This window comes from Nerophis lumbriciformis, linkage group LG22 (genome assembly GCF_033978685.3).
Source record: "Nerophis lumbriciformis linkage group LG22, RoL_Nlum_v2.1, whole genome shotgun sequence".
In the NCBI taxonomy this organism is placed as follows: Eukaryota; Metazoa; Chordata; class Actinopteri; order Syngnathiformes; family Syngnathidae; genus Nerophis; species Nerophis lumbriciformis.
Window position 1 is genome coordinate 23806979 of NC_084569.2, and position 24928 is coordinate 23831906.

Sequence of the window (24928 nt, forward strand, 5' to 3'; positions counted from 1 at the left end):
AAATGTTGGCCAACTGAAAAGTATGAAAATGAAAAATATGAGCATGTACAATACTCAATACTTGGTTGGAGCTCCTTTTGCCTCAATTACTGCGTTAATGCGGTGTGGCATGGAATCGATGAGTTTCTGGCACTGCTCAAGTGTTATGAGAGCCCAGGTTGCTCTGATAGTGGCCTTCAACTCTTCTGCGTTTTTGGGTCTGGCATTCTGCATCTTCCTTTTCACAATACCCCACAGATTTTCTATGGGGCTAAGGTCAGGGGAGTTGGCGGGCCAATTTAGAACAGAAATACCATGGTCCGTAAACCAGGCACGGGTAGATTTTGCGCTGTGTGCAGGCGCCAAGTACTGTTGGAACTTGAAATCTCCATCTCCATAGAGCAGGTCAGCAGCAGGAAGCATGACGTGCTCTAAAACTTGCTGGTAGACGGCTGCGTTGACCCTGGATCTCAGGAAACAGAGTGGACCGACACCAGCAGATGACATGGCACCCCAAACCATCACTGATGGTGGAAACTTTACACTAGACTTCAGGCAACGTGGATCCTGTGCCTCTCCTGTCTTCCTCCAGACTCTGGGATATGAGGGGCCGTTAGGGACATTATTCAGAATTACCTCTTACATACACTACTGAAATGCTCTCACATAAACAACTGAAATGCTCTCACATAAACAACTGAAATGTTCTTCTTTTATACACACTACTGAAACACTCTTATAAACACTACTGAAATGCTCTTACATACACTACTGAAATGCTCTCACATAAACAACTGAAATGTTCTTCTTTTATACACACTACTGAAACACTCTTATAAACACTACTGAAATGCTCTTACATACACTACTGAAATGCTCTTATAAATACTACTGAAACACTCTTATAAACACTACTGAAACACTCTTATAAACACTACTGCAATGCTCTTACAAACACTACTGAAACACTCTTATAAACACTACTGAAATGCTCTTACATACACTACTGAAACACTCTTGTAAACACTACTGAAATGCTCTTACATACACTACTGAAACACTCTTATAAACACTACTGAAATGCTCTTACATACACTACTGAAACACTCTTATAAACACTACTGAAATGCTCTTACATATATTACTGAAACACTCTTATAACACTACTGAAACACTCTTGTAAACACTACTGAAACATTCTTACATACACTACTGAAACACTCTTATAAACACTACTGAAACATTCTTACATACACTACTGAAACACTCTTATAAACACTACTGAAATGCTCTTACATACACTACTGAAACACTCTTATAAACACTACTGAAATGCTCTTACATATACTACTGAAACACTCTTATAAACACTACTGAAACACTCTTGTAAACACTACTGAAACATTCTTACATACACTACTGAAACACTCTTATAAACACTACTGAAATGTTTTTGTCTCACGCACACACACACACGCACACACACCTGGAATTATTTTTCACTAGTATGTATAAACGGATTTCACCTGTGTGTGTGTGTGCTTTTTACACGTCCGTGTGAGAGACAACAATTTCAGTAGTATGTGTGCAAAGATTTCAGTTATGTGTATGAGCGCATCTTACCAGTGTGTATGCAAGCATTTCACCAGTGTGTGTAAGAGCATCTTAGTAGTGTGTGTGAGCGATGTTGCATTCCGGTTCCGGTCACCAATAATCCCCGCCCCTTTTCAGACAAGTTTTTATTTTTATTTTTTTTTTTTTTAAAGCCAAGTTGTTGACAAAATGTCTGCCGACAAGTAGCTTAACCGAGGCGGGAGCTCCACTTCATAATTTGAGGGCTTCAGCTGAGAATATAAGAACACTTTCAATGCAACAAGGGTCGCCCCTGCAGGACGCGGCACCTGAGCGGCCACACAGGTGCCTTTCTCCTCCCGACAGCCAAGCAGCCTGGAGCAAATGTTACCTTGCGAGTTTACACTGCAGCATCATCAAGTGCAACGTTTCAGTTCATGGACATCGAAGCAAGAGGAGGAAAAGGTAATTAGACATTATTTATTTCTAAATGATTGTTGAATCCCTCGAAATGTAAGGCGACATGGCATTGTAGTGCGCTACAATGGTAACATGTCGAAATGTGAGTCACGTCGTGGTACGTCGAGCTAATCAAATACTAATGATAATGGATTACAATTATTTAGCGTTTTTTCTATCGACTTGATAAGGGGTCCCCAAACTACGGCCCGCGGGCCGGTTACGGTCCACCAAAGTCCAACATCTGGTCTGCTGGAAAAAAAAAAAAGTTGTATTATTATTTTCAATCTGTCTTTTCTAATCCATTTTTTAGTGTCCCCTAGCCGCTCAGGCAAATCATATTGTCTAAAAATGCATTTCCCTGTATGACTTATATTGTCTTGGCTGTTTTCATGTGATCTGATTGTTACATTCTTATTCCAGAGTCACCACACAGCTGCGTGACCATTTCAACAAGGACAGAATAAACAACCTCTGGATTCATGGAACTTCTCTGCACACAAATATATTAATTGGAATATTCAATCAATTTCACATAAACATATTAAATATCCTTTTTTTTGCTCAAAAATGTTCCTTATGCCTCATTGGCGTTGTTATGCCTGTTTTAGGGGGGCTCAAGCCCCCCTAAAATATTCTTAAGCCCCCCTAAATAATTTGGGGACAATTTTTTTTTTTTTTTTTTTTTTTTTTTTACAAATACATGCCGACATATTCATTATAAAGTGGCCCGAATATGAGTTTAAATAAATAATTATATAACCTGTCATTATTCACTCAGTTTCCCCTCACTTCATAGCGTAAGGTAGAGAGCCCCTTTAGTGCGTCGGTATCCAATCCATTCCACTTGTTCATATAGAAAATGCCCACATCACTCAAAATCCAGTCCGCATTTTCTTTGCGACCTTGCATATATATATATATATATATTTAAGAAAAACCCAGACACCATCTTTGTAGTCATTTTTCTCCTGCGTGGACTTCCGTCTTCCTTTACAATGAGTGAAGCTGCACGAAACCTTGTGTCTGCAATTGTAAATAATTTAGTTTTTAAGTTTTGTGTTTCTGGTAGAGTCTATATAAAGTAATATACATTATCCTATTGTTAAAATAATGAAAAAAACATCATTAAATATATTTGTTTTATTGTATAATATTTTCAGAGGGAGGAAAAACCAAGACATTTAATATCAAATGTAAAATTAATAAATACATAAAAAGAAAAAGAAAAACAATGGTTAAAAGCCATTGTCCCAGGGAGCATTTCATTTAGTCACGTGCATTTTTTTTACCGTCCCCGGGACTACGTTAATCTCAAGCCCTGGAAGTTACATTTTATTGTTTGCATTATTTGTTTCAGCATTGCACTTTGAAGATGATCCCTCAACTCTTTGACAGCTTTGGCTCTTTTTCAGATCAGCAGACGGACTCTAAGTCTTTCTTATTTACAGTATATATAAACCTTTCTCATTTCTATTCAGACTTCCATATATATTTAATTTCCTTAACGGCTTGCCATAATATATATATATATATATATATATATATATATATCCATCCATCCATCCATTTTCTACCGCTTATTCCCTTTGGGGTCGCGGGGGGGCGCTGGAGCCTATCTCAGCTACAATCGGGCGGAAGGCGGGGTACACCCTGGACAAGTCGCCACCTCATCGCAGGGCTATATATATATATATATATATATATATATATATATATATATATTATATTTAAGCCAAATTAACCCGATCTAGATATTATTTTAATTCAAGTAACTAAGTAATATTTCCAGGGCTTTAATTTACAACCATTTTAGTCACATATGTGCCCAAAATGTAATCTGTGCAACTTCAAAATATTTGGGAACAAACAATTATTGTATTGTGAGCTAAAGTGGTGGCATTAGCCTCTATGTTGTGAATTAATAACATAAAGGCTAATGCCACCACTTTCATTGTGTTTCAGTGTATCGTGAAGGATCATGCAAGTAATTGTTTCTTGTTGATGCTGTAAACAAAATATCACTGTGCAAAGCCATGTTTGTTGTTGTACTGAACACAGATTGAAAATAAACCGAATTAAATAATAATAATAACAATGAATTATTTATAAGTCTTTGTTAGCCGTTTGTGAAGTGTTTTGCTCGTGCGCTACGTTCGCTCGCATCCTGTGCATCTCCTGGGGGCTAAGCCCCCCCTGTCCTTAAAAGCTAGTGACGCCCCTGTTATGCCTTATTATTTATATACTTTTCAATGCTTCTTTTGTCAGACAATATATATTGTTTGTCTAAAATTATAGTTTAAGTTAATGTGTTAATATTTACACCTAGCCTAAATACAATAATCATAAGACAAAAAAATTGTGTAGCACAAACATTTGGGACAAGTTTGGGGAGATTTTGACAAAGTGTGTGTGATGGTGGGGGCTGGATGACATTACTCGTCAGAACATAAAATAACTTAAAAACCTCAACGGTAGAAACATAAATGTTTACAGCACAAACATATTGCAGTGTTATTTTGATATTTGCAATAATAAAGTGGGCAACTTCATATTGTCTGTATAACAGGTTCCTTATTTTTTTTTTTTTTTACAAAATGTTAACTTGCAGAATACACTGCACAAGAGAAGAAAACATTTTAACAAACCTTATATATCACATGTTGTTCACTGAATAAAGTGCAGAATTGAAGTGAAAATGTCTATTCCATAGTTGCCATCATTTTCAAGTGGTTTCACTTGTTGAAAAAATGTTTACATCTATGTCTGGAATTACGCACCGACAAGTATTGAAAGCATATGAATAATAAGACATAAGGAACCTTTCTGAGCCAAAAAGGTTGTTTTCAACACACTGTTGAAAATAATAATCACAATGTTCCTATGTGAAATTGATTGAATATTCCAATTAATATATTTGTGTGCAGAGAAGTTCCATGAATCCAGAGGTTGTTTATTCTGTCCTTGTTGAAATGGTCACACAGCTGTGTGGTGACTCTGGAATAAGAATGTAACAATCAGATCACATGAAAACAGCCAAGACAATATAAGTCATACAGGGAAATGCATTTTTAGACAATATGATTTGCCTGAGCGGCTAGGGGACACCAAAAAATGGATTAGAAAAGACAGATTGAAAATAATAATACAACTTTTTTTTTTTCCCAGCGGACCAGATGTTGGACTTTGGTGGACCGTAACCGGCCCGCGGGCCGTAGTTTGGGGACCCCTTATCAAGTCGATAGAAAAACGCTAAATAATTGTAATCCATTATCATTAGTATTTGATTAGCTCGACGTACCACGACGTGACTCACATTTCGACATGTTACCATTGTAGCGCACTACAATGCCATGTCGCCTTACATTTCGAGGGATTCAACAATCATTTAGAAATAAATAATGTCTAATTACCTTTTCCTCGTCTTGCTTCGATGTCCATGAACTGAAACGTTGCACTTGATGATGCTGCAGTGTAAACTCGCAAGGTAACATTTGCTCCAGGCTGCTTGGCTGTCGGGAGGAGAAAGGCACCTGTGTGGCCGCTCAGGTGCCGCGTCCTGCAGGGGCGACCCTTGTTGCATTGAAAGTGTTCTTATATTCTCAGCTGAAGCCCTCAAATTATGAAGTGGAGCTCCCGCCTCGGTTAAGCTACTTGTCGGCAGACATTTTGTCAACAACTTGGCTTTAAAAAAAATAAAATAAAAAATAAAAACTTGTCTGAAAAGGGGCGGGGATTATTGGTGACCGGAACCGGAATGCAACATCGCTCACACACACTACTAAGATGCTCTTACACACACTGGTGAAATGTTTGCATACACACTGGTAAGATGCGCTCATACACATAACTGAAATCTTTGCACACATACTACTGAAATTGTTGTCTCTCACACGGACGTGTAAAAAGCACACACACACACACACAGGTGAAATCCGTTTATACATACTAGTGAAAAATAATTCCAGGTGTGTGTGCGTGTGTGTGTGTGCGTGAGACAAAAACATTTCAGTAGTGTTTATAAGAGTGTTTCAGTAGTGTATGTAAGAATGTTTCAGTAGTGTTTATAAGAGTGTTTCAGTAGTGTATGTAAGAATGTTTCAGTAGTGTTTATAAGAGTGTTTCAGTAGTGTATGTAAGAATGTTTCAGTAGTGTTTATAAGAGTGTTTCAGTAGTGTTTATAAGAGTGTTTCAGTAGTATATGTAAGAGCATTTCAGTAGTGTTTATAAGAGTGTTTCAGTAGTGTATGTAAGAGCATTTCAGTAGTGTTTATAAGTGTTTCAGTAGTGTATGTAAGAGCATTTCAGTAGTGTTTACAAGAGTGTTTCAGTAGTGTATGTAAGAGTGTTTCAGTAGTGTTTATAAGAGTGTTTCAGTAGTATTTATAAGAGCATTTCAGTAGTGTATGTAAGAGCATTTCAGTAGTGTATGTAAGAGCATTTCAGTAGTGTTTATAAGAGTGTTTCAGTAGTGTGTATAAAAGAAGAACATTTCAGTTGTTTATGTGAGAGCATTTCAGTAGTGTATGTAAGAGCATTTCAGTAGTGTTTATAAGAGTGTTTCAGTAGTGTGTATAAAAGAAAAAGATTTCAGTTGTTTATGTGAGAGCATTTCAGTAGTGTATGTAAGAGGTAATTCTGAATAATGTCCCTAACGGCCCCTCATACTGGGACCTCGATTTCCAAAGGAAATGCAAAATTTGCTTTCGTCAGAAAACATGACTTTGGACCACTCAGCAGCAGTCCAGCTGGTGTCGGTCCACTCTGTTTCCTGAGATCCAGGGTCAACGCAGCAGTCTACCAGCAAGTTTTAGAGCACTTCATGCTTCCTGCTGCTGACCTGCTCTATGGAGATGGAGATTTCAAGTTCCAACAGGACTTGGTGCCTGCACACAGCGCAAAATCTACCCGTGCCTGGTTTACGGACCATGGTATTTCTGTTCTAAATTGGCCCGCCAACTCCCCTGACCTTAGCCCCATAGAAAATCTGTGGGGTATTGTGAAAAGGAAGATGCAGAATGCCAGACCCAAAAACGCAGAAGAGTTGAAGGCCACTATCAGAGCAACCTGGGCTCTCATAACACCTGAGCAGTGCCAGAAACTCATCGACTCCATGCCACGCCGCATTAACGCAGTAATTGAGGCAAAAGGAGCTCCAACCAAGTATTGAGTATTGTACATGCTCATATTTTTCATTTTCATACTTTTCAGTTGGCCAACATTTCTAAAAATCCCTTTTTTGTATTAGCCTTAAGTAATATTCTAATTTTGTGACACACGGAATTTTGGATTTTCATTTGTTGCCACTTCAAATCATCAAAATTAAATGAAATAAACATTTGAATGCATCAGTCTGTGTGCAATGAATAAATATAATGTACAAGTTACACCTTTTGAATGCAATTACTGAAATAAATCAAGTTTTTCAAAATATTCTAATTTACTGGCTTTTACCTGTATATGGACATCACAATAAAATATAATTTTATATCAATCCATGTTGATAATTGTTGATATTTTTAAAAGAGCAGGAGAAAAATATATTACATGCAAACATTTTCATTAGAAATGTAACTTCCTGTGATTATAATGCCTCAGCTATCAATGCAGATGTCAACACAAGCATTGAAAACACTCAATGTCAACAAAACAGTCAAATCACATTCAACACTTAACAATAAGATCTTAAAAATAAGAAATATGTAAGAAATGCTTTATGTGTAAGAAAATTGTGTTTAGTCGCAGGAAGTTACAGCTGTGCTCTAAAGGGTGAGCGCTGCTAAGGTATTAGCACACCTGCCTTGCATCATTTACGTACTACATTGGTCTGACTACGGTCCCTTTGAAAACATGCAAAACCTGTCTAGGTGACTTTTCCTCTTTTATCCCAATTTCTTCAATTTTACTTTCTGTTCTCACTCTATGCAAATAATCAACCAAACTTGTTAGCGTGTGACTACAACTGATCACTTCCTGCGTTGATCGGTTACCAGAGAGCAAGTGTGTGTATATATGTATATGTATATATATATATATATATATATATATATATATTTATTAGGGGTGTAACGGTAAGTGTATTTGTATCGAACCGTTACGGTACAGGGGTTTCGGTTCGGTTTGGAGGTGTACCGAACGAGTTTCTAAGCTAAAGTCTTAACAAGCTGCTTTGCTTCTTCTGCCTCTGTCTCAGCACCCAGCATTGTCCCCCCACACAACCATCTGATCGGTTACACAAAAAGCGGTAACAGCCAATCAGCAGTGCGTATTCAGAGCGCATGTAGTCAGTGCTTGCTTCAGCGTCGAGCAGATAGGTGTTTAGCAGGTGAGCATAAGGCAGCAGGCTCTCCCCCAATTATAATAAACACCTCCAAGTCAACTACTAGTAACATCACTATGAGCCCGTTGACCTTCTAGAAACTTAAACTGCAGCTAAACTCGCTCGCAGTCCTGGCTTGAGGTGAAGGCTAATTAGCTTTTAGCGCAACGTTAGCACATTTTGCAGTGTGTGCGTGTGTGTGTGTGTGTGTGTGTGTGCGTGTAGTCTCTCCTATTGCTATTGTACTATTTTTTCAGCTATAGTTACATTAATCATGAGTAATTTAGCAGCCTAGTTTTGAATGGCAGGGTCCCTGCTATCACATGTTGATAAAAATATAACATTTACACAATAAAAATCAACTACAGGCTTCCCAAATGCTGTCATAAATTAAGCATGATGAGTTGGTAGTAAGGAGCCTGAGCTAGTGCGCGAGGTGGAGAAGTTCCGGCTAGATATAGATGGACTCACTTTGACGCACAGCAAGAGGTCTTGAACGAGAGAGAGGCTGGACTCTCTTCCACTCTGGTGTTGGCAGCAGTGAGAGGCGACGGGCTGGGGTGGCAATTCTTGTTTCCCCCGGGCTCAAAGCCTGCACATTGGAGTTCAACCCAGTGGACGAGAGGGTAGCTTCCCTCCACCTTCGGGCGGGGGAACAGGTCCTGACTGTTGTTTGCGCTTACGCGCCAAACGGCAGTTCAGAGTACCCACTCTTTTTGGATACACCCGAGGGAGTACTGCAGAGTGCTCCACCGGGTGATTCCCTCGTTCTACTGGGGGACTTCAAGGCTCATATTGGCAACGACTGAAACCTGGGGAGGCGTGATTAGGAGAATGGCCGCCCAGATCTGAACCCGAGTGGTGTTTTGTTATTGGACTTTTGTGCTCGTCACAGATTGTCCATAACAAACACCATGTTCAAACATAAGGGTGTCCATATGTGCACTTGGCACCAGGACACCCGAGGCCGCAGTTCCATGACACAAATCCGATGACACAACTACAAAGTCGATACTTTGTAGTTGTGTCATCGGATTTGCGGTCTCATGTTTTGGACACTCGGGTGAAGAGAGGGGTGGAGCTTTCTACCGATCACCACATGGTGGTGAGTTGGCTGCGATGGTGGGGGTGGATGCCGGACAGACCTGGCAGGCCCAAACGCATTGTGAGGGTCTGCTGGGAACGCCTCCTGTCAGAGAGAGTTTCAATTCCCGCCTCCGGAAGAACTTTGAACATGTCACGAGGGAGATGCTGGACATTGAGTCCGAGTGGACGATGTTTCGTACCTCTATTGTCGAGGCGGCCGATTGGAGCTGTGGTCGCAAGGTGGTTGGTGCCTGTCGTGGCGGTAATCCTAGAACCCTGCTGGAGGGATGCCGTCAAGCTGAAGAAAGAGTCCTATCGGGTTCTTTTGGCTCATAGGACTACGGAGGCAGCAGACAGGCACCGACAGGCCAAGCGGTGTGCGGCTTCAGCGGTCGCGGAGGCAAAAACTCGGACATGGGAGGAGTTCGGGGAAGCCATGGAAAACGACTTCCAGACGGCTTCGAAGCGATTCTGGACCACCATCCGCCACCTCAGGAAGGGGAAGCAGTGCAATGTCAACACCGTGTACGGTGGGGATGGTGTTCTGCTGACCTCGACTGCGGATGTGGTCAGGTATTCCCTCCACCGTTGGTGGAGGGAATACTTCGAAGACCTCCTCAATCCTACCAACACGTCTTCCTATGAGGAAGCAGTACCTGGGGAATCTGTGGTGCGCTCTCCTATTTCTGGGGCTGAGGTTGCAAAGGTAGTTAAAAACCTCCTCGGTGGCAAGGCCCCGGGGGTGGATGATTTCCACCCGGAGTTCCTTAAGGCTCTGGATGCTGTGGGGCTGTCTTGGTTGACAAGACTCTGCAGCATCGCGTGGACATCGGGGGCGGTACCTCTGGATTGGCAGACCGGGGTGGTGGTTCCTCTGTTTAAGAAGGGGAACCGGAGGGTGTGTTCTAACTATCGTGGGATCACACTCCTCAGCCTTCCCGGTAAGGTCTATTCAGGAGGATCAGTGTGGTTTTCGTCCTGGTCGTGGAACTGTGGACCAGCTCTATACTCTCGGCAGGGTCCTTGAGGGTGCATGGGAGTTTGCCCAACCAGTCTACATGTGATTTGTGGACTTGGAGAAGGCATTCAACCATGTACCCCGGGAAGTCCTGTGGGGAGTGCTCAGAGAGTATGGGGTAACGGACTGTCTGATTGTGGCGGTCCACTCAGTGTCAGAGCTTGGTCCGCATTGCCGGCAGTAAGTCGGACCCGTTTCCAGTGAGGGTTGGACTGCGCCAAGGCTGCCCTTTGTCACCGACTCTGTCCATAACTTTTATGGACAGAAATTCTAGGCGCAGTCAGGGCGTTGAGGGTATCTGGTTTGGTGGCTGCAGGATTAGGTCTCTGCTTTTTGCAGATGATGTGGTCCTGATGGCTTCATCTGGCCAGGATCTTCAGCTCTCACTGGATCGGTTCGCAGCAGAGTGTGAAGCGACTGGGATGGTTCTCGCCCGGAAAAGGGTGGAGTGCCATCTCCGGGTTGGGGAGGAGATCTTGCCTCAAGTGGAGGAGTTCAAGTACCTCAGAGTTTTGTTCACAAGTAAGGGAAGAGTGGATCGTGATCGGCGTCTTCAGTAATGCGGACGCTGTATCGATCCATTGTGGTGAAGAAGGAGCTGAGCCGGAAGGCAAAGCTCTCAATTTACCGGTCGATCTACATTCCCATCCTCACCTATGGTCATGAGCTTTGGGTTATGACCGAAAGGACAAGATCACGGATACAAGCGGCCGAAATGAGCTTCCTCCGCTGGGTGGCGGGGCTCTCCCTTAGAGATAGGGTGAGAAGTTCGGTCATCCGGGAGGAGCTCAAAGTAAAGCCGCTGCTCCTCCACATCGAGAGGAGCCAGATGAGGTGGTTCGGGCATCTGGTCAGGATGCCACCCGAACGCCTCCCTTGGGAGGTGTTTCGGGCACGTCCGACCGGTAGGAGGCCACGGGGAAGACTATCTCTCTCGGCTGGCCTGGGAACGCCTCGGGAGGACCTGGACAAAGTGGCTGGGGAGAGGGAAGTCTGGGCTTCCCTGCTTAGACTGCTGCCCCCGTGACCCGACCTCGATTAAGCGGAAGAAGATGGATGGATGGGCAATAAATAAATAGCCACACAATATACTTTCTTGGCAGAAGAACTGTTATATAAAATATTACTCCAGCAACTTAAGAGCCATATAATTTCTATTTGAGTGTTTAAATATGTTTATCTGCTACAGTTGTAATGTTTTATTTACTGATAAAGAAAAATACATGTTAGGTGTGTCACATCCGGTTTATGTGACGTTACGCAAAGTCACTTCCTGTTGTCATATTGCTCCGTGTAGCCATCGAGCTGTCTGAGAGTACAGCCTGTAGGTTTAATGTACACAACTAAATATCATCCTTGCTCCGACAGTAATGTGTTTATATAAGTTTAGATTGGGGTATGTCGTTTTAATGGAGAAAGAGGTTTTTGTCTCCTGTTTTAATGTTAGCATTTAAGCTAGCTAGCGCTCACCCGTCTGTGAGTTCAAAGGGTTATCAATCACGGCTTTACGATAATTTTCATTTAAAACAGTAATACTAACCGTTGGAAGTTTTACCGCAGTTTATCATGACAGCGTTAATTGTTAGTTGGTGATATGCATTTATTAGAAGAAAAAAATTAAGGATATGGCAAGCATCCCCCCCCCATCCCTTTTCTACCGCTTATTCCCTTTGGGGTCGCGGGGGGCGCTGGAGCCTATCTCAGCTACAATCGGGCGGAAGGCGGGGTACACCCTGGACAAGTCGCCACCTCATCGCAGGGCGATATGGCAAGCAGAAAAATCTTTATTTCAATACTTTCCCCAAAACATGTATTGAGGCTATATAGTGTGTTTTATTCAGTTACTCGATTAGTGTTTAAAAGTTTTTATGTTTGGTGCGTCACATTCGGTTTATGTGACAAGTCACTTCCCGTAGTCCTATTCCTTTGAGTATCGATCGATCTCTGTAGGTTAAATGTACACAGTTAAATCTCTCAGTTGTTCAGACAGTAATGTGTTTATAAAAGTTTAGATTGTCTTTTGTTTTCATGCTAGCATTTAGGCGAGCTAGCACTAGCTCGCTTTTCATTTAAATGAGCAGTGTCACCTAGGGGTGTGAATCTTTGGGCACTTAACAAGTCAATCTGATTCCGATTCCTGGAGTGACAAATTAAATCTCGAATCGCAATTCAAATATATTCTTGCAATGTATTTTTTGGTATAATTAGGTATTATGAAAACTTTTCTAAACAGGTTACAGGTAGAAAAGCTCCTTCCCGTTGCATGGAGATGGCCTAAAATGTTTTTTTTTTTTTTAAATAGATTCTTTTTTTTTTTAAAGTGTTGTTTTTTTATCCCATTGATTTTCAAAAATTAGGAATAACTTTAGAATTGGAATGAATAAGAAAGTAAAATTTTTTGTGCGGCCCTCGTGTCACAGGTCTGTGGGTTTATCAAAGTGTAATCAATTACGGTTTTACGATCATTTTAATTTATAACGTGAGCACTTTTACCACGGTTTCTCATTACATTGTTTATCGTTACATCCAGGGTTGATGTGCATAGATTTTTTTTTAAATAACCAAGGTTATGGCAAGCAGAAAATGTTTTGTTTATGTCAACTATTTTCCCGAAAACACACATTGGAGCTATGAAGTGTGTTTTGTCCGATTACTAGATTAATCAGACGAGTTCATCGCTACAGCACTCGATTACTACAGCCCGAGCTTTAACACATAAGTACAATGTTGTCATCTTCCAGTGAGTGATGTCAAATCAGCAGAAATCACATGGCCAGGATGACACAAAGCAAAACAACAAGCAATGTCTTGGATTGGACTGGGTCCAATCCACCAAAAAACGGCCGGTTGTGGTACTGTTCGTGGCTTGGCAGAGACTTGGCACTGATATTACAGCAGGGAGTTGGCAGTGATATCGACTAGTAACAGAAAGGTGAAAGATGACACAGGTACAATGTTGTCAGCTTCCAGTGAGTGATGTCAAATCAGTAGAAATCACATGGCCAGGATCATGACACAAAGCAAAACAACAAGCAATGTCGTCACAACCACGGAAGAACCTGGACTGTGTCCAATCCATCAAAAACGGCCTGTTGTGGTGGCGTTCGTGGCTCGGCAGAGACTTGGCACTGATATCACATCAGGGAGTTGGCAGTGATATCTACTCGCGCAACAGGTTTGCTCGACATGCCCACACAAGGCTGCAGATAACAGGAGGTGAGGCCTACTCCATGCGAGTCGCAAATCCCTTTAGCATCTGTGATTTATCCTTCTATTTGAAAACAATTTTGTTTGGAATTATGTTGTCCGCTCTTTGGTCATCAACTTTAAAATGGTGCAGGCGAGTCGACTATTTCCTGTAATAGCCACGCCTGTAGCTAGTTTGCTAGCATGCTAACTACAAACAAGCGGACTTATGTAAATCCCTATCACTAGGCAACGCGTTCATTAGTGCATGACCGCATTTTGTACATAACAAGATAGATTAATAATGGGGGGAACAAGAAGTAGCCGTGTCGTGCGCTAGCCCGTGAGCAAAGAATAAGTACTCACCACACCATTCCGTAAGCGCCCTCCCCGATGTAAGACAGGTTGGTGTAGCGGGGGCCCACATCAAAAATCTGGCCCTTCACAGACTCGGAGGGTGTTTTTTGACCCGCCGCTCCGGGGGCTCCATCATGCGCAACAGTGCCAGCCGCCCCGGCAGCAGCAACGCTGTTGTTAGAGGCTGCGGCCCCGACCGCTGCGGTGCTGCTCGAATCCGCCATTCTTTTCCTCTCCAAGCCGCGCCTGCTCCGTCTGTCACTGACTTTTTTTTTACCGCAATGCTTTCAACGTCTTCACTCGAGGGCTTTTCACCGAGCAGAATGTTCGATTTACGGAACAAAAAGCCAAAGTGGGGCCCGCTCGACACCACCCCGAGTGGAAACGTTTTTTTCTCTTGCGAGAGCTGGGATTTGGTGTCCGCGTACGCAGCGTAAATGCGCGTGCTGGGCTAACGTAATGCGGGTGCGTTTGAAATGATGGCCGGGTCAATTTAACCGAGCGGAGTTACGTCATTGTTTGCAGTTCTTTCAGCAGGCGCCGCCTTCCCAGCTTCTTTGTGTCAACAAAACGAGCTGAATAGACAGCATTGGCTAGCTCAACTTCAGTACCGTATATAGCAGTGTTTTTCAACCTTTTCTGAGGAAAGGCACAATTTTTTCATTGAAAAAATCCCGAGACACACCAGTAGAAATAATTGAAAAATGAAACTCAGCAGCCGATATTGACAATTAAAAAGTCGTTCTCGCAATTGTTGGATATTAATTTAAACCATAACCAACCATGGATCACTATAGCTCTTGTCTCAAAGTAGGTCTACTGTCACGATCTGTCACATCATGCTGCAACTTATTTGGAGGTTTTTGGTGTTTTCCTGTGTGTCGTGTTTTAGTTCTTGTCTTGCGCTTTTATTTTGGTGGCTTTTCCTGTTGTGTTGGTATTTTCCTGTAGCAGTTTCATAGTTTCATGTCTTCCTTGAACATTCCCCGCACCTGCTCTGTTTTCGCAATCAAAACAATTCAAGTTGTGCGGACGCTATTCTTCTTTGTGTGAACATTGTTGATTGTCATGTACGTCAGCTCCACACGCTGTAAGTCTTTGCTGTCGTCCAGCATTCTGTTTTTGTTTACTTTGCAGCCAGTTCAGTTTTAGTTTTGTTTTGCATAGCCATCCCTAAGCTTCAATGCCTTTTCTTAGCGGCACTCGCCTTTTGTTTATTTTTGGTTTAAGCGTTAGATACCTTTTTATCTACACGCTGCCTCACGCATATTGTGATCACGACAAACCATGTTCCCGACATCTACAAAGCAATTAGCTACCTGCTGCCATCTACTGATATGAAAGAGTATAACATGGTTACTCTGCCGAGTTGTAGACCGCACAGACACTCAACAACGGCAAACAAAAAAATGTTTTTAACCCAATTAGGTGAAATTACATAATCTCCCACGACACACCAGACTGTATCTCAAGGCACAATTTGGACTTATTGGTGAATCGCTAAGTAACGTATTTGATCGACATAATGAGTGCTGCTGTGATCGTGACGCTATTGAGAAAAAGTTTTTTTGCAGTTGATTTCCTGCTACAAATATTAGTCTCATGTACAATTCATGTCTGCAGTTGTTTTTATGTGTGAAGTTGATATTTTGTCTCATTATTTAGCCGTAGATGTCCCTGTTGTTCAGCAATGTTTGCGAGCAATATCAAGATTCACTATATGCTGTTGAGATTTATTCATCTACTTTATTAATACTACTAAGGATATTTTCTTGATGCTCATAAATATCACCAAAGACGCTATAATGTGGTCATCCGTGTCCAATAAAGCACTTGTCTTTCCTGCACAACAACAACTAAGCTTTTGGTTTGTTATGAAAATGGAGAATACAAATACGGTGGATTGGACCAACAATCACAATATTTATTACTAGGACTTAATATGACGTTAGTTTATTTGCGCAAGCAGGTCTTCTAGTTATATTTAGGCACAGCAACCACAAACTAATTGTCCTTTATCTATGTTCAGTTCTGCTCTCAAACACTACTAATATAGTAGAGAACAAAGTGAATTGTATCACAGAAAGTTTTTCAAACAAATCAAATGTTCAAACAAACATTTTACAAAGTGATCACTGCAGACACCAGCATGGTCCGATTGTATTCCACAAGATGATGAATGTGATATTTTTAAGAGCCATTTCTTCGAAGCACTTTTGTTAAGTTAAGTTAAGTTAAAGTACCAATGATTGTCACACACACACTAGATGTGGTGAAATTTGTCCTCTGCATTTGACCCACCCCCTTGTTCATCGCCTGGGAGGTTAGGGGAGCAGTGGGCAGCAGCAGTGGCTGCGCCCAGGAATCATTTTTGGTGATTTAACCCCCAATTCCAACCCTTGATGCTGAGTGCCAAGCACTGTTTTCCCAGTACTTTTTTTACCTTTATGAACCACTTATTTCGGGACTCTATGAAAGATATTTCAATCTCTCTATTGGAACGACTGCAACAGCCAAGAACAGAGCGGCAATACAACATTTTCTGATCAAACTCTACACTCACTCTCACTTGTTTTAATGCTACGCTCAAGCTGCTTGACCATCGTGTCGATGAAGCCGAATGGATGTGACGTCATGTGCAACCGTCCTATTGGCCTGGTGATGAGTGGTGCCTGGTTTCCTCCAAACATTCACGCCAAAGACTTCAATGTTTATCTCATCAGACCAGAGGATTTAGTTTCTCATGGTCTGAAAGTCTTACAGATTCACTTTTTAATACATTTGCAAAAGTTTCTACATTTCTGTTTTTTTCTGTCAAGATGGGGTGCTGAGTTTACATTAATGAGAAATAAAATTAACTTTTTTGATTTTTGAAAATGGCTGCAATGAAACAAAGACCGAACAATTTAAAGGGGTCTTAATACTTTCCATGCCCACTGTATATATTATTTAATTTCACATCCATATTTTTGTTTTCAAATATTTATTTTGATTGCAAATCCTATATTTCCGTTTAAGAAAAGATTTGCAATTAAAATAAAGACTAAAATAAAAATGATTTTTAACCAAAAACATGATTTGTAAGCCCCCAAAATTGCAACCAAAAAACATTTTTTTTGTTTGAAAATGTGTATTTTTGATTTCACATCCATGTTCTTTGTTGCAAACATTTATTTTGGTAGAAAATCTATTATTTATGTTTAAAAAAAAAAACATAAACCAAAAACATTTTTTGTAACCGAAAGCATGATTTGTAACAAAAAGGCAACCAAAAGTATTTTTTGTTAAACAATATATTAAATGTTTTATCGTTTATACTTCTTATTGTAGCGTTGTCACAGCTAAATGTCATGTCCATTTTTTTGTCTGCAAATATTTATGTTGGTTGCAAAGCCATTATTTCTGCTTTTGCTGCAGCTGTTACATATACTGTAATATTGTACATTGTATTTGTTATATATTGTATATATTATATACACATGCTATATAATATAATATATCAGTATATATCATATACTGTATATGTAATATGTAAATATTACATATATGTTATATTTTATAATGCTACTACGGTACATTTTTTATGTACTTGCGTTATCCTTACCAACCTTACACTTTCTATCCTTTGTAACTGAGCTACTGTGTGGAACGATTTCCCTTGTGGATCATTAAAGTTTGTCTAAGTCTAATCTTATATTTTTTGCAAATATTTTTCTTTTTTTATTTAAAAATCAAAATATTTCTCTCCATTTAGTTTTTTTAGTAAAACACTTGTATTTGAATTTTTGTTAAAGAAAAATACGAACCGATCTCCATGGAACGTACATGCTCCTTGTACACGTCATGACGCAGAGCGGGCACTTCCGGGCCACGTTGTCTGCGTGCTGGGTGAAAGTACATTTGTACGTCCAGTCCAGTAATATTCATGTTGCGACATAACTCCATTCGTTTAGCGCTCACACTTTTTGACTTCCCAGTCTACACTTCCGGATTCAGGTAAGGGTTCCAATCGTACATTCTTCAAATAACAACTATACAAAGTGTTATTGGTAAAAGTAATGCAAACACTTCACTTCCTTGTAATGCAGACTGTTGGTATTGTTATTTATATATTCGCATTGTAGCTAGAAGCTAGCGTTAGCTTTCAGTGTAGTCTCTTAAGTGTATATGCTCATGATATATGTGCTTTTCAATTATTTTCTGTTATGACCGGAGGACAGACAGAATTGTATCACAATTAAAAACTTGATCACATTTATTTATCTGCACAGCGCACCGTGGGAGTTTTTTTTAAATAAAGCTAACAAAGTAACATAAAAATGTTTTAAAACTGTTAACATTGGTCAGGATTAATGGCATTTTGGCGTGTTCAGCTTTTCAAAGCGGGGTTTGAAGCACGATACTGATAAAGCACACTGTGCCGCCCAGTGGGGTCCCCCCACTACTAGAGAAGGACTGAAGGGAATAAGCGGTAGAAATGGATGGATGAATGAACGATTTACAACAAATACAGAGTTTCCCCTAAACTGCCAAAATATCTGCGGCGGTGGGGGCGTGGTAGCCATGACGTCATCGAGCAATTTGCATAATTTGCTATGATGATAAGATTTTCTTTAAAAAGGCTCAAAAAATGTATACATACATTTAAAACAAATCTGTTATTAATTAGTAATAACATGCGTTTTTATTGTTTTGCCATATTTTCAATTGTTGCTGCTTTTTGTACATTGTTGAGATTGTTTCAAGTGTTTACAAACTTAATGATTTTTTTCAAACAAAACCAAGTATCAACAAATCTAGCATCTTCTTGTGGTGTTATTATGAAATGTAGTCGTGTTTAGAGACTACTTTCTGTCCCTCCATGTCCCAGACTAAAGAGGCTGCAGCGAGCATGACGTCACACTTGCTTGGTGCTGCTGCTCCACTTGGACTTTCTCTTCTTAAAAGTCGCCACTGTCTTTTTAATATTTGCACATTTTGTAGATGGCTGTCCGCGGGTATACCTGCAATATATATACAAATTACGTCCACATCACAGACATGCTGACAACGCTCTAGATAATGTCGTACATTTTGTTTACATCCGGTTTCGGTAGCGCGGTTTTCGGGGATCAAAGTCTTTTTTTGGTGGTCAAGTTTTCGGTACATCACGTGTCAATAGTGCACAAATAATAGGCTATATATATCAATCCATACTGTAACGACTAGCTAATGTTACTGTTTTATGTTAGTGTGGTTTGGATTTGATGTCAGTTTTTCCCATATTTGCAAACACACCGTGCCTAAAAGGTGATTGGCAGAGAATGAGGAAGTGTTGTTGTGTGTCTGGGGAAGCGCCAAGACGAAAGTGTTTGCACAGGAAATAAAACCTGTTGGAATTGTGTCGTTTGTTATTATAAGATTGGCAATAAAAGTTAAAAATAGCGTCAGCCTTTGTGATTTTTTCTGGGGGCTACTTTATTTTCAAGTTTAAAAAAACGTATTTTCAAGGTGTGGCGGTGATAAAAATGTTGTGGCGCCGCGCCACATTCAATTACATTATGGGGAAACCCTGAAATAACTAGCTTGTGTGCTATTGTGTGCTTAGCTGTTGTGTAGCTGCTATCTGTGTCCTGGGCATGACGTTAAAGTGCATCCAGCAGTGGAGGCTCCTCTAAGGGGTCTTGGGGCACTAGGAGGTTAACCCCTTTACTACTGTTACCCCAGGTGGCCCTTGGCAAAGGCCTAGTACCTGACTGCCCCCTGGCCAGGGATACGGTGAAGACCTCAATGGCGGAGCAGGCGGATCACGGTAAATGTAAGAACCACCACAACGGCTGCGATGGCGGAAGAAGGAACCCCCACATATATGTGGGCCCAGTTATGGGGAAATAACAACCCAAGACCTCAACGGTGGAACAGGTGGTGGATGATTGCTTAACCTATGGAGCGTCACAACGGCTGGGATGGCGGATGAAGGCTGCAGCAGAAAAGGGTCCCCAGCCGTCTTGGACTCCATGCCACTGGACCCTGACCCGGATCTGTCAAGGATCGTGTGGTGACTGTCTGTGCACCAGTCTCCCCACGTTAAACAAAGTCACGCACATGCATCCTCCATAAAGGGATACCCCCCCACCAGGAGGATTGTCATACTCGCTTTGAGTGACAGCCGATGATGATGATGATGATGAGCTGCTAGCTCCCAGTACCATGTTTACCTTGTGTAAATAACTTCACTAAAAGACAAAAAAGAAAGAGTGTGGGCTTATTGGAGGACATGTAGATGTTTACTGGCTGTCCCTTGTTTCACAAGTGAACGCGCTGCAGAACTGCTTGTGTCAGACATTTTACATGCAAGCCGATGCTTGTTTTTTTTTATGACTGATATCTGATATCTGGACACAGAAGATGTTATATTTTTCTCCCTTCCACACCCACAGGTCTGCCATCTCTTGCTCAGATGGTCAACCCCTGAGAGCCACTCCATCGACAAGTTGTCCCTTCTCAAAGACCTGTGTCTCGACGATGAAGGCTTCAGTATCGCCACACATTAAGTCCAGATGCCCGGAGTACCCGGGCTCCCAAATCAAGCGCTTTCCAGTGAGTGATGCTCAGGTGGACTGGAGTCAGAGTGTCCAGGGCTACGAGCCTGTCCACTTCACCCACCCTGCCGTGGCAAAGAAGCCAGCATGGGCAGATCCTGAGATTGGGTAGGCGGCCATGTTGAAGTATGTTATGAGAACTACTGATATTGTCGGTGAGTAACCACAATGTTTGCTGGCTCTGCAGCTCTTTCTGCCCGCAATTCAACACTGTGGACGGTGCTGTGGACAGAAAAAGCTTTGAGGGCAGATACAAAGTGGAAGATGGAAAGCCACTGTGAGTTAACGAGCATGCATACATGAACCTCTTCACATGACCAGTGTAGTTACGTAATTGTCACGGGTAATAAAAGCTGACTATAGGAATATGAAATGTTTACAATCTGAACATTGGTGACAGAAGAAGCTTTGAGGGCAGGTTCAAAGTGGAAGATGGAAAGCCACTGTAAGTTAACGAGCGCCAAGACAAACCCTTTGTGCATAAATGAATCACTTCACATGACCAGTGTAGATACATTATGGTCCCAGGTTATAAAAGCTGACTTTACAGGAATATGACATGTTTACAATCTGAACATTGCTGTTTTTGAAGGTTTTGTGTCGCTTGCTGTGGTATATTTCTTTAGAAATCCTCATGGCCGCACAGGGCTGAGTGGTAGAGGTCTACTGGGGAGATGGGGGCCCAACCATGCTGCAGATCCTATTGTTACAAGGTAGTCCATTTTTACGATAATGCAGACCGTTAATGCACAAAGGCAGTGGTGGGTCGTCGGGGACAACATTATCAGAAGCACTGACCTACTATTACGACATAGATTAGACCCTATTTTCCAGGCTATAGAGTGCACCGGTATATGAGCCGCACCCACAACATTTTAGAGGAAAAACATATTATTCCATAAATTAGCCGCACTATACGCCGCAGATATGTACGTTTTGAAATGACTGATTTATATAAGAAATATTCTATAAATGTTTATTTACAAACCCCGTTTCCATATGAGTTGGGAAATTGTGTTAGATGTACATACAAACGGAATACAATGATTTGCAAATAATTTTCAACCCATATTCAGTTGAATATGCTACAAAGACAACATATTTGATGTTCAAACTGATAAACATTTTTTTTTTTGCAAATAATTATTAACTTTAGAATTTGATGCCAGCAACACATGACAAAGAAGTTGGGAAAGGTGGCAATAAATACTGATAAAGTTGAGGAATGCTGATCAAACACTTATTTGGAACATCCCACAGGTGTTCAGGCTAATTGGGAACAGGTGGGTGCCATGATTGGGTATAAAAACAGCTTCCCAAAAAATGCTCAGTCTTTCACTAGAAAGGATGGGGCGAGGTACACCCCTTTGTCCACAACTGCGTGACCAAATAGTCAAACAGTTTAAGAACAACGTTTCTCAAAGTGCAATTGCAAGAAATTTAGGGATTTCAACATCTACGGTCCATAATATCATCAAAACGTTCAGAGAATCTGGAGAAATCACTCCACGTAAATGACATGGCCGGAAACCAACATTGAATGACCGTGACCTTCGATCCCTCAGACGACACTATATCAAAAACCGACATCAATCTCTAAAGGATATCACCACATGGGCTCAGGAACACTTCAGAAAACCACTGTCACTAAATACAGTTCGTCGCTACATCTGTAAGTGCAAGTTAAAGCTCTAATATGCAAAGCGAAAGCCATTTATCAACAACATCCAGGAACGCCGCCGGCTTCTCTGGGCGCGAGATCATCTAAGATGGACTGATGCAAAGTGGAAAAGTGTTCTATGGTCTGACAAGTCCACATTTCAAATTGTTTTTGGAAATATTCGACATCGTGTCATCCGGACCAAAGGGGAAGCGAACCATCCAGACTGTTATCGACGCAAAGTTCAAAAGCCAGCATCTGTGATGGTATGGGGGTGCATTAGTGCCCAAGGCATGGGTAACTTACACATCTGTGAAGTCACCATTAATGCTGAAAGGTACATACAGGTTTTGGAACAACATATGCTGCCATCTAAGCACCGTCTTTTTCATGGACGCCCCTGCTTATTTCAGCAAGACAATGCCAAGCCACATTCAGCACGTGTTACAACCGCGTGGCTTCGTAAAAAAAGAGTGCAGGTACTTTCCTTGCCCGCTTGCAGTCCAGACCTGTCTCCCATCAAAAATGTGTGGTGCATTATGAAGCGTAAAATACGACAGCGGAGACCCCGGACTGTTGAACGACTGAAGCTCTACATAAAACATGAATGGGAAAGAATTCCACTTTCAAATCTCCAACAATTAGTTTCCTCAGTTTCCAATCGTTTATTGAGTGTTGTTAAAAGAAAAGGTGATGTAACACAGTGGTGAACATGCCCTTTCCCAACTACAGTACTTTGGCACGTGTTGCCGCCATGAAATTCTAAGTTAATTATTATTTACAAAAAAAAAAAAAAGTTTATGAGTTTGAACATCAAATATCTTGTCTTTGTAGTGCATTCAATTGAATATGGGTTAAAAAGGATTGGATGCAAAGGATGCAAATCATTGTATTCCATTTATATTTACATCTAACACAATTTCCCAACTCATATGGAAACAGGGTTTGTACATACCTTAATTGTTTCCAAACGGTGTCTGTAACATGGCAGTAAAACAGATTATCAAACAAAACAGAAGTTATGATCATGGACCCACTAGCTGCGCAAGCTAGCTCTTCAATCAGCCAAACAGACTCAATAACTACACGGTGACGTTTTGGTGAATTAAATGAGGAATTTGTGAAACTGAAACAATACAAAAAGAATGCCATTGGAAGGTAATAATACTAACACAGACACTTTATTAAATCAACATAAAAAACACAAGATACACTTGCAATTAGTGCACCAACCCAAAAAACCTCCCTCCCTCATTCACACTCATTCACACAAAAGGGTTGTTTCTTTCTGTTATATAATGTAGGAACCAGAATATTAATTTCAATATATATCAATGCAGTCTGCAAGGGAAACAGTCCGTAAGCACACATGATTGTGCGTGCTGCTGGTCCACTAATAGTACTAACCTTTAACAGTTAATTTGACTAATTTTCATTAATTACTAGTTTCTATGTAACTTTTTTATATTGTTTTCCTTTTTTTTTTTATTTAAGAAAATGTTTTTAATTTTTTTATCTTATTTTATAAAAATTTTTAAAAAGTACCTTATCTTCACCATACCTGGTTGTCCAAATTAGGCATAGTAATGTGTTAATTCCTCGACTGCATATATCGGTTGATATCGGTATCGGTAATTAAAGAGTTGGACAATATCTGAATATCGGATATCGGCAAAAAGGCATTATCGGACATCCCTAGTTAGCATATTAGCTAATGCTAAAAACGCTTGCTTGATTAAATTACGATCGCACGTACAAATATGCATGAAAACACTTCTACAGACATCACACATGGGATGGTTTAGTAAGTAAGAACTGTTTTAATTTGTTTTTATTGTAAAACTTGGAGTGATGAATGAACAATCCATACGAGTAGAAACGCTATAATCGGCTAGAAGATTGAACAGCAATTGTAATTGCGGTTGAAAGTCTAAACAGAAGGGCAACACAGTGCCATAGCACAGACAAAAACACACTGATTTAGTGTATTTGCTTGTTTTGTTTTTTTAAACTTTGTGCATAATAACCGTCAGCGATTGAAAAGTATCGGCTTATTGTATGGAATGTTTGGTACTTACAGTATTCACACTTTTTAGGGCGCAACAAAAGACTAGATTTGGCAAAGACTGGTCAACACACCATCAAATCAAATCAACTTTATTTATAAAGCACATTTAATAAACTATACACTACTGTCATTCAACATCTGGGAAAAGAAGATCTAACAACTGGACAGCATTTTTAAATGTTGCAATAAAAATGAGATTTTATCATCAAAAACAATTAATATTTATTAACACACACAAAAGTACTGAAAATTGTTACCGCTTGTAGGCCTCATCCTACATCCCCGGAACACTCTCTTGTTTTTGTGTGGTTAGGAGGTGGATTAGGTCTGTAAAATCCCCGCTGAAGACCCAAGTACAGACTGCACGGCCCACCACTGCATGGCAATTTATTCTGACAAAACAGACAAGGGTCTGTGTTTAGGAGGATGGTGTGTGTTTTTGTTTGGCAGGTGGAAAGTAGACGCTCAAGGAGAGAAGATCCATCACCTGGTCTCCAAAAAGCCTATCTTGCAATTTGTGTCCATCAAGAGAAAAGATTGCGGGGAGTGGGCCATTCCGGGGGTGGGTGGCTTTTTTCCCTCCACATCTTCTGTTCATGTTGCCTTCCCAGCCGCCATGTTGGGGATTAAAGCCACACCCGT

General features: G+C 40.9%; 2 protein-coding genes across 4 annotated transcripts in view; one reads left to right on the forward strand and one right to left on the reverse strand.

Moving 5' to 3' along the window:
- Positions 1 to 14435, reverse strand: part of mapk3 (mitogen-activated protein kinase 3) — a 37876-nt gene extending 23441 nt beyond the window's left edge. Inside the window, exon 1 of the mRNA XM_061973964.2 lies at positions 13987 to 14435. Within this exon, the coding sequence (XP_061829948.1) occupies positions 13987 to 14201 (215 nt within the window). The 5' untranslated portion in view covers positions 14202 to 14435. The remainder of the gene's footprint in view (positions 1 to 13986) is intronic.
- Positions 13491 to 24928, forward strand: part of nudt9 (nudix (nucleoside diphosphate linked moiety X)-type motif 9) — a 40479-nt gene continuing 29041 nt past the window's right edge. For 2 of the 3 annotated variants that reach the window (XM_061973551.2, XM_061973550.1), the window contains exons 1-5: positions 17842 to 17973; positions 20397 to 20666; positions 20746 to 20835; positions 21185 to 21271; positions 24737 to 24848. In XM_061973551.2, the coding sequence (XP_061829535.1) occupies positions 17903 to 17973; positions 20397 to 20666; positions 20746 to 20835; positions 21185 to 21271; positions 24737 to 24848 (630 nt within the window). In that variant the 5' untranslated portion in view covers positions 17842 to 17902. Of the gene's footprint in view, positions 13651 to 17841; positions 17974 to 20396; positions 20667 to 20745; positions 20836 to 21184; positions 21272 to 24736; positions 24849 to 24928 lie in introns of those variants that run through there. The other variant, XM_061973552.1, reaches the window with a different exon arrangement.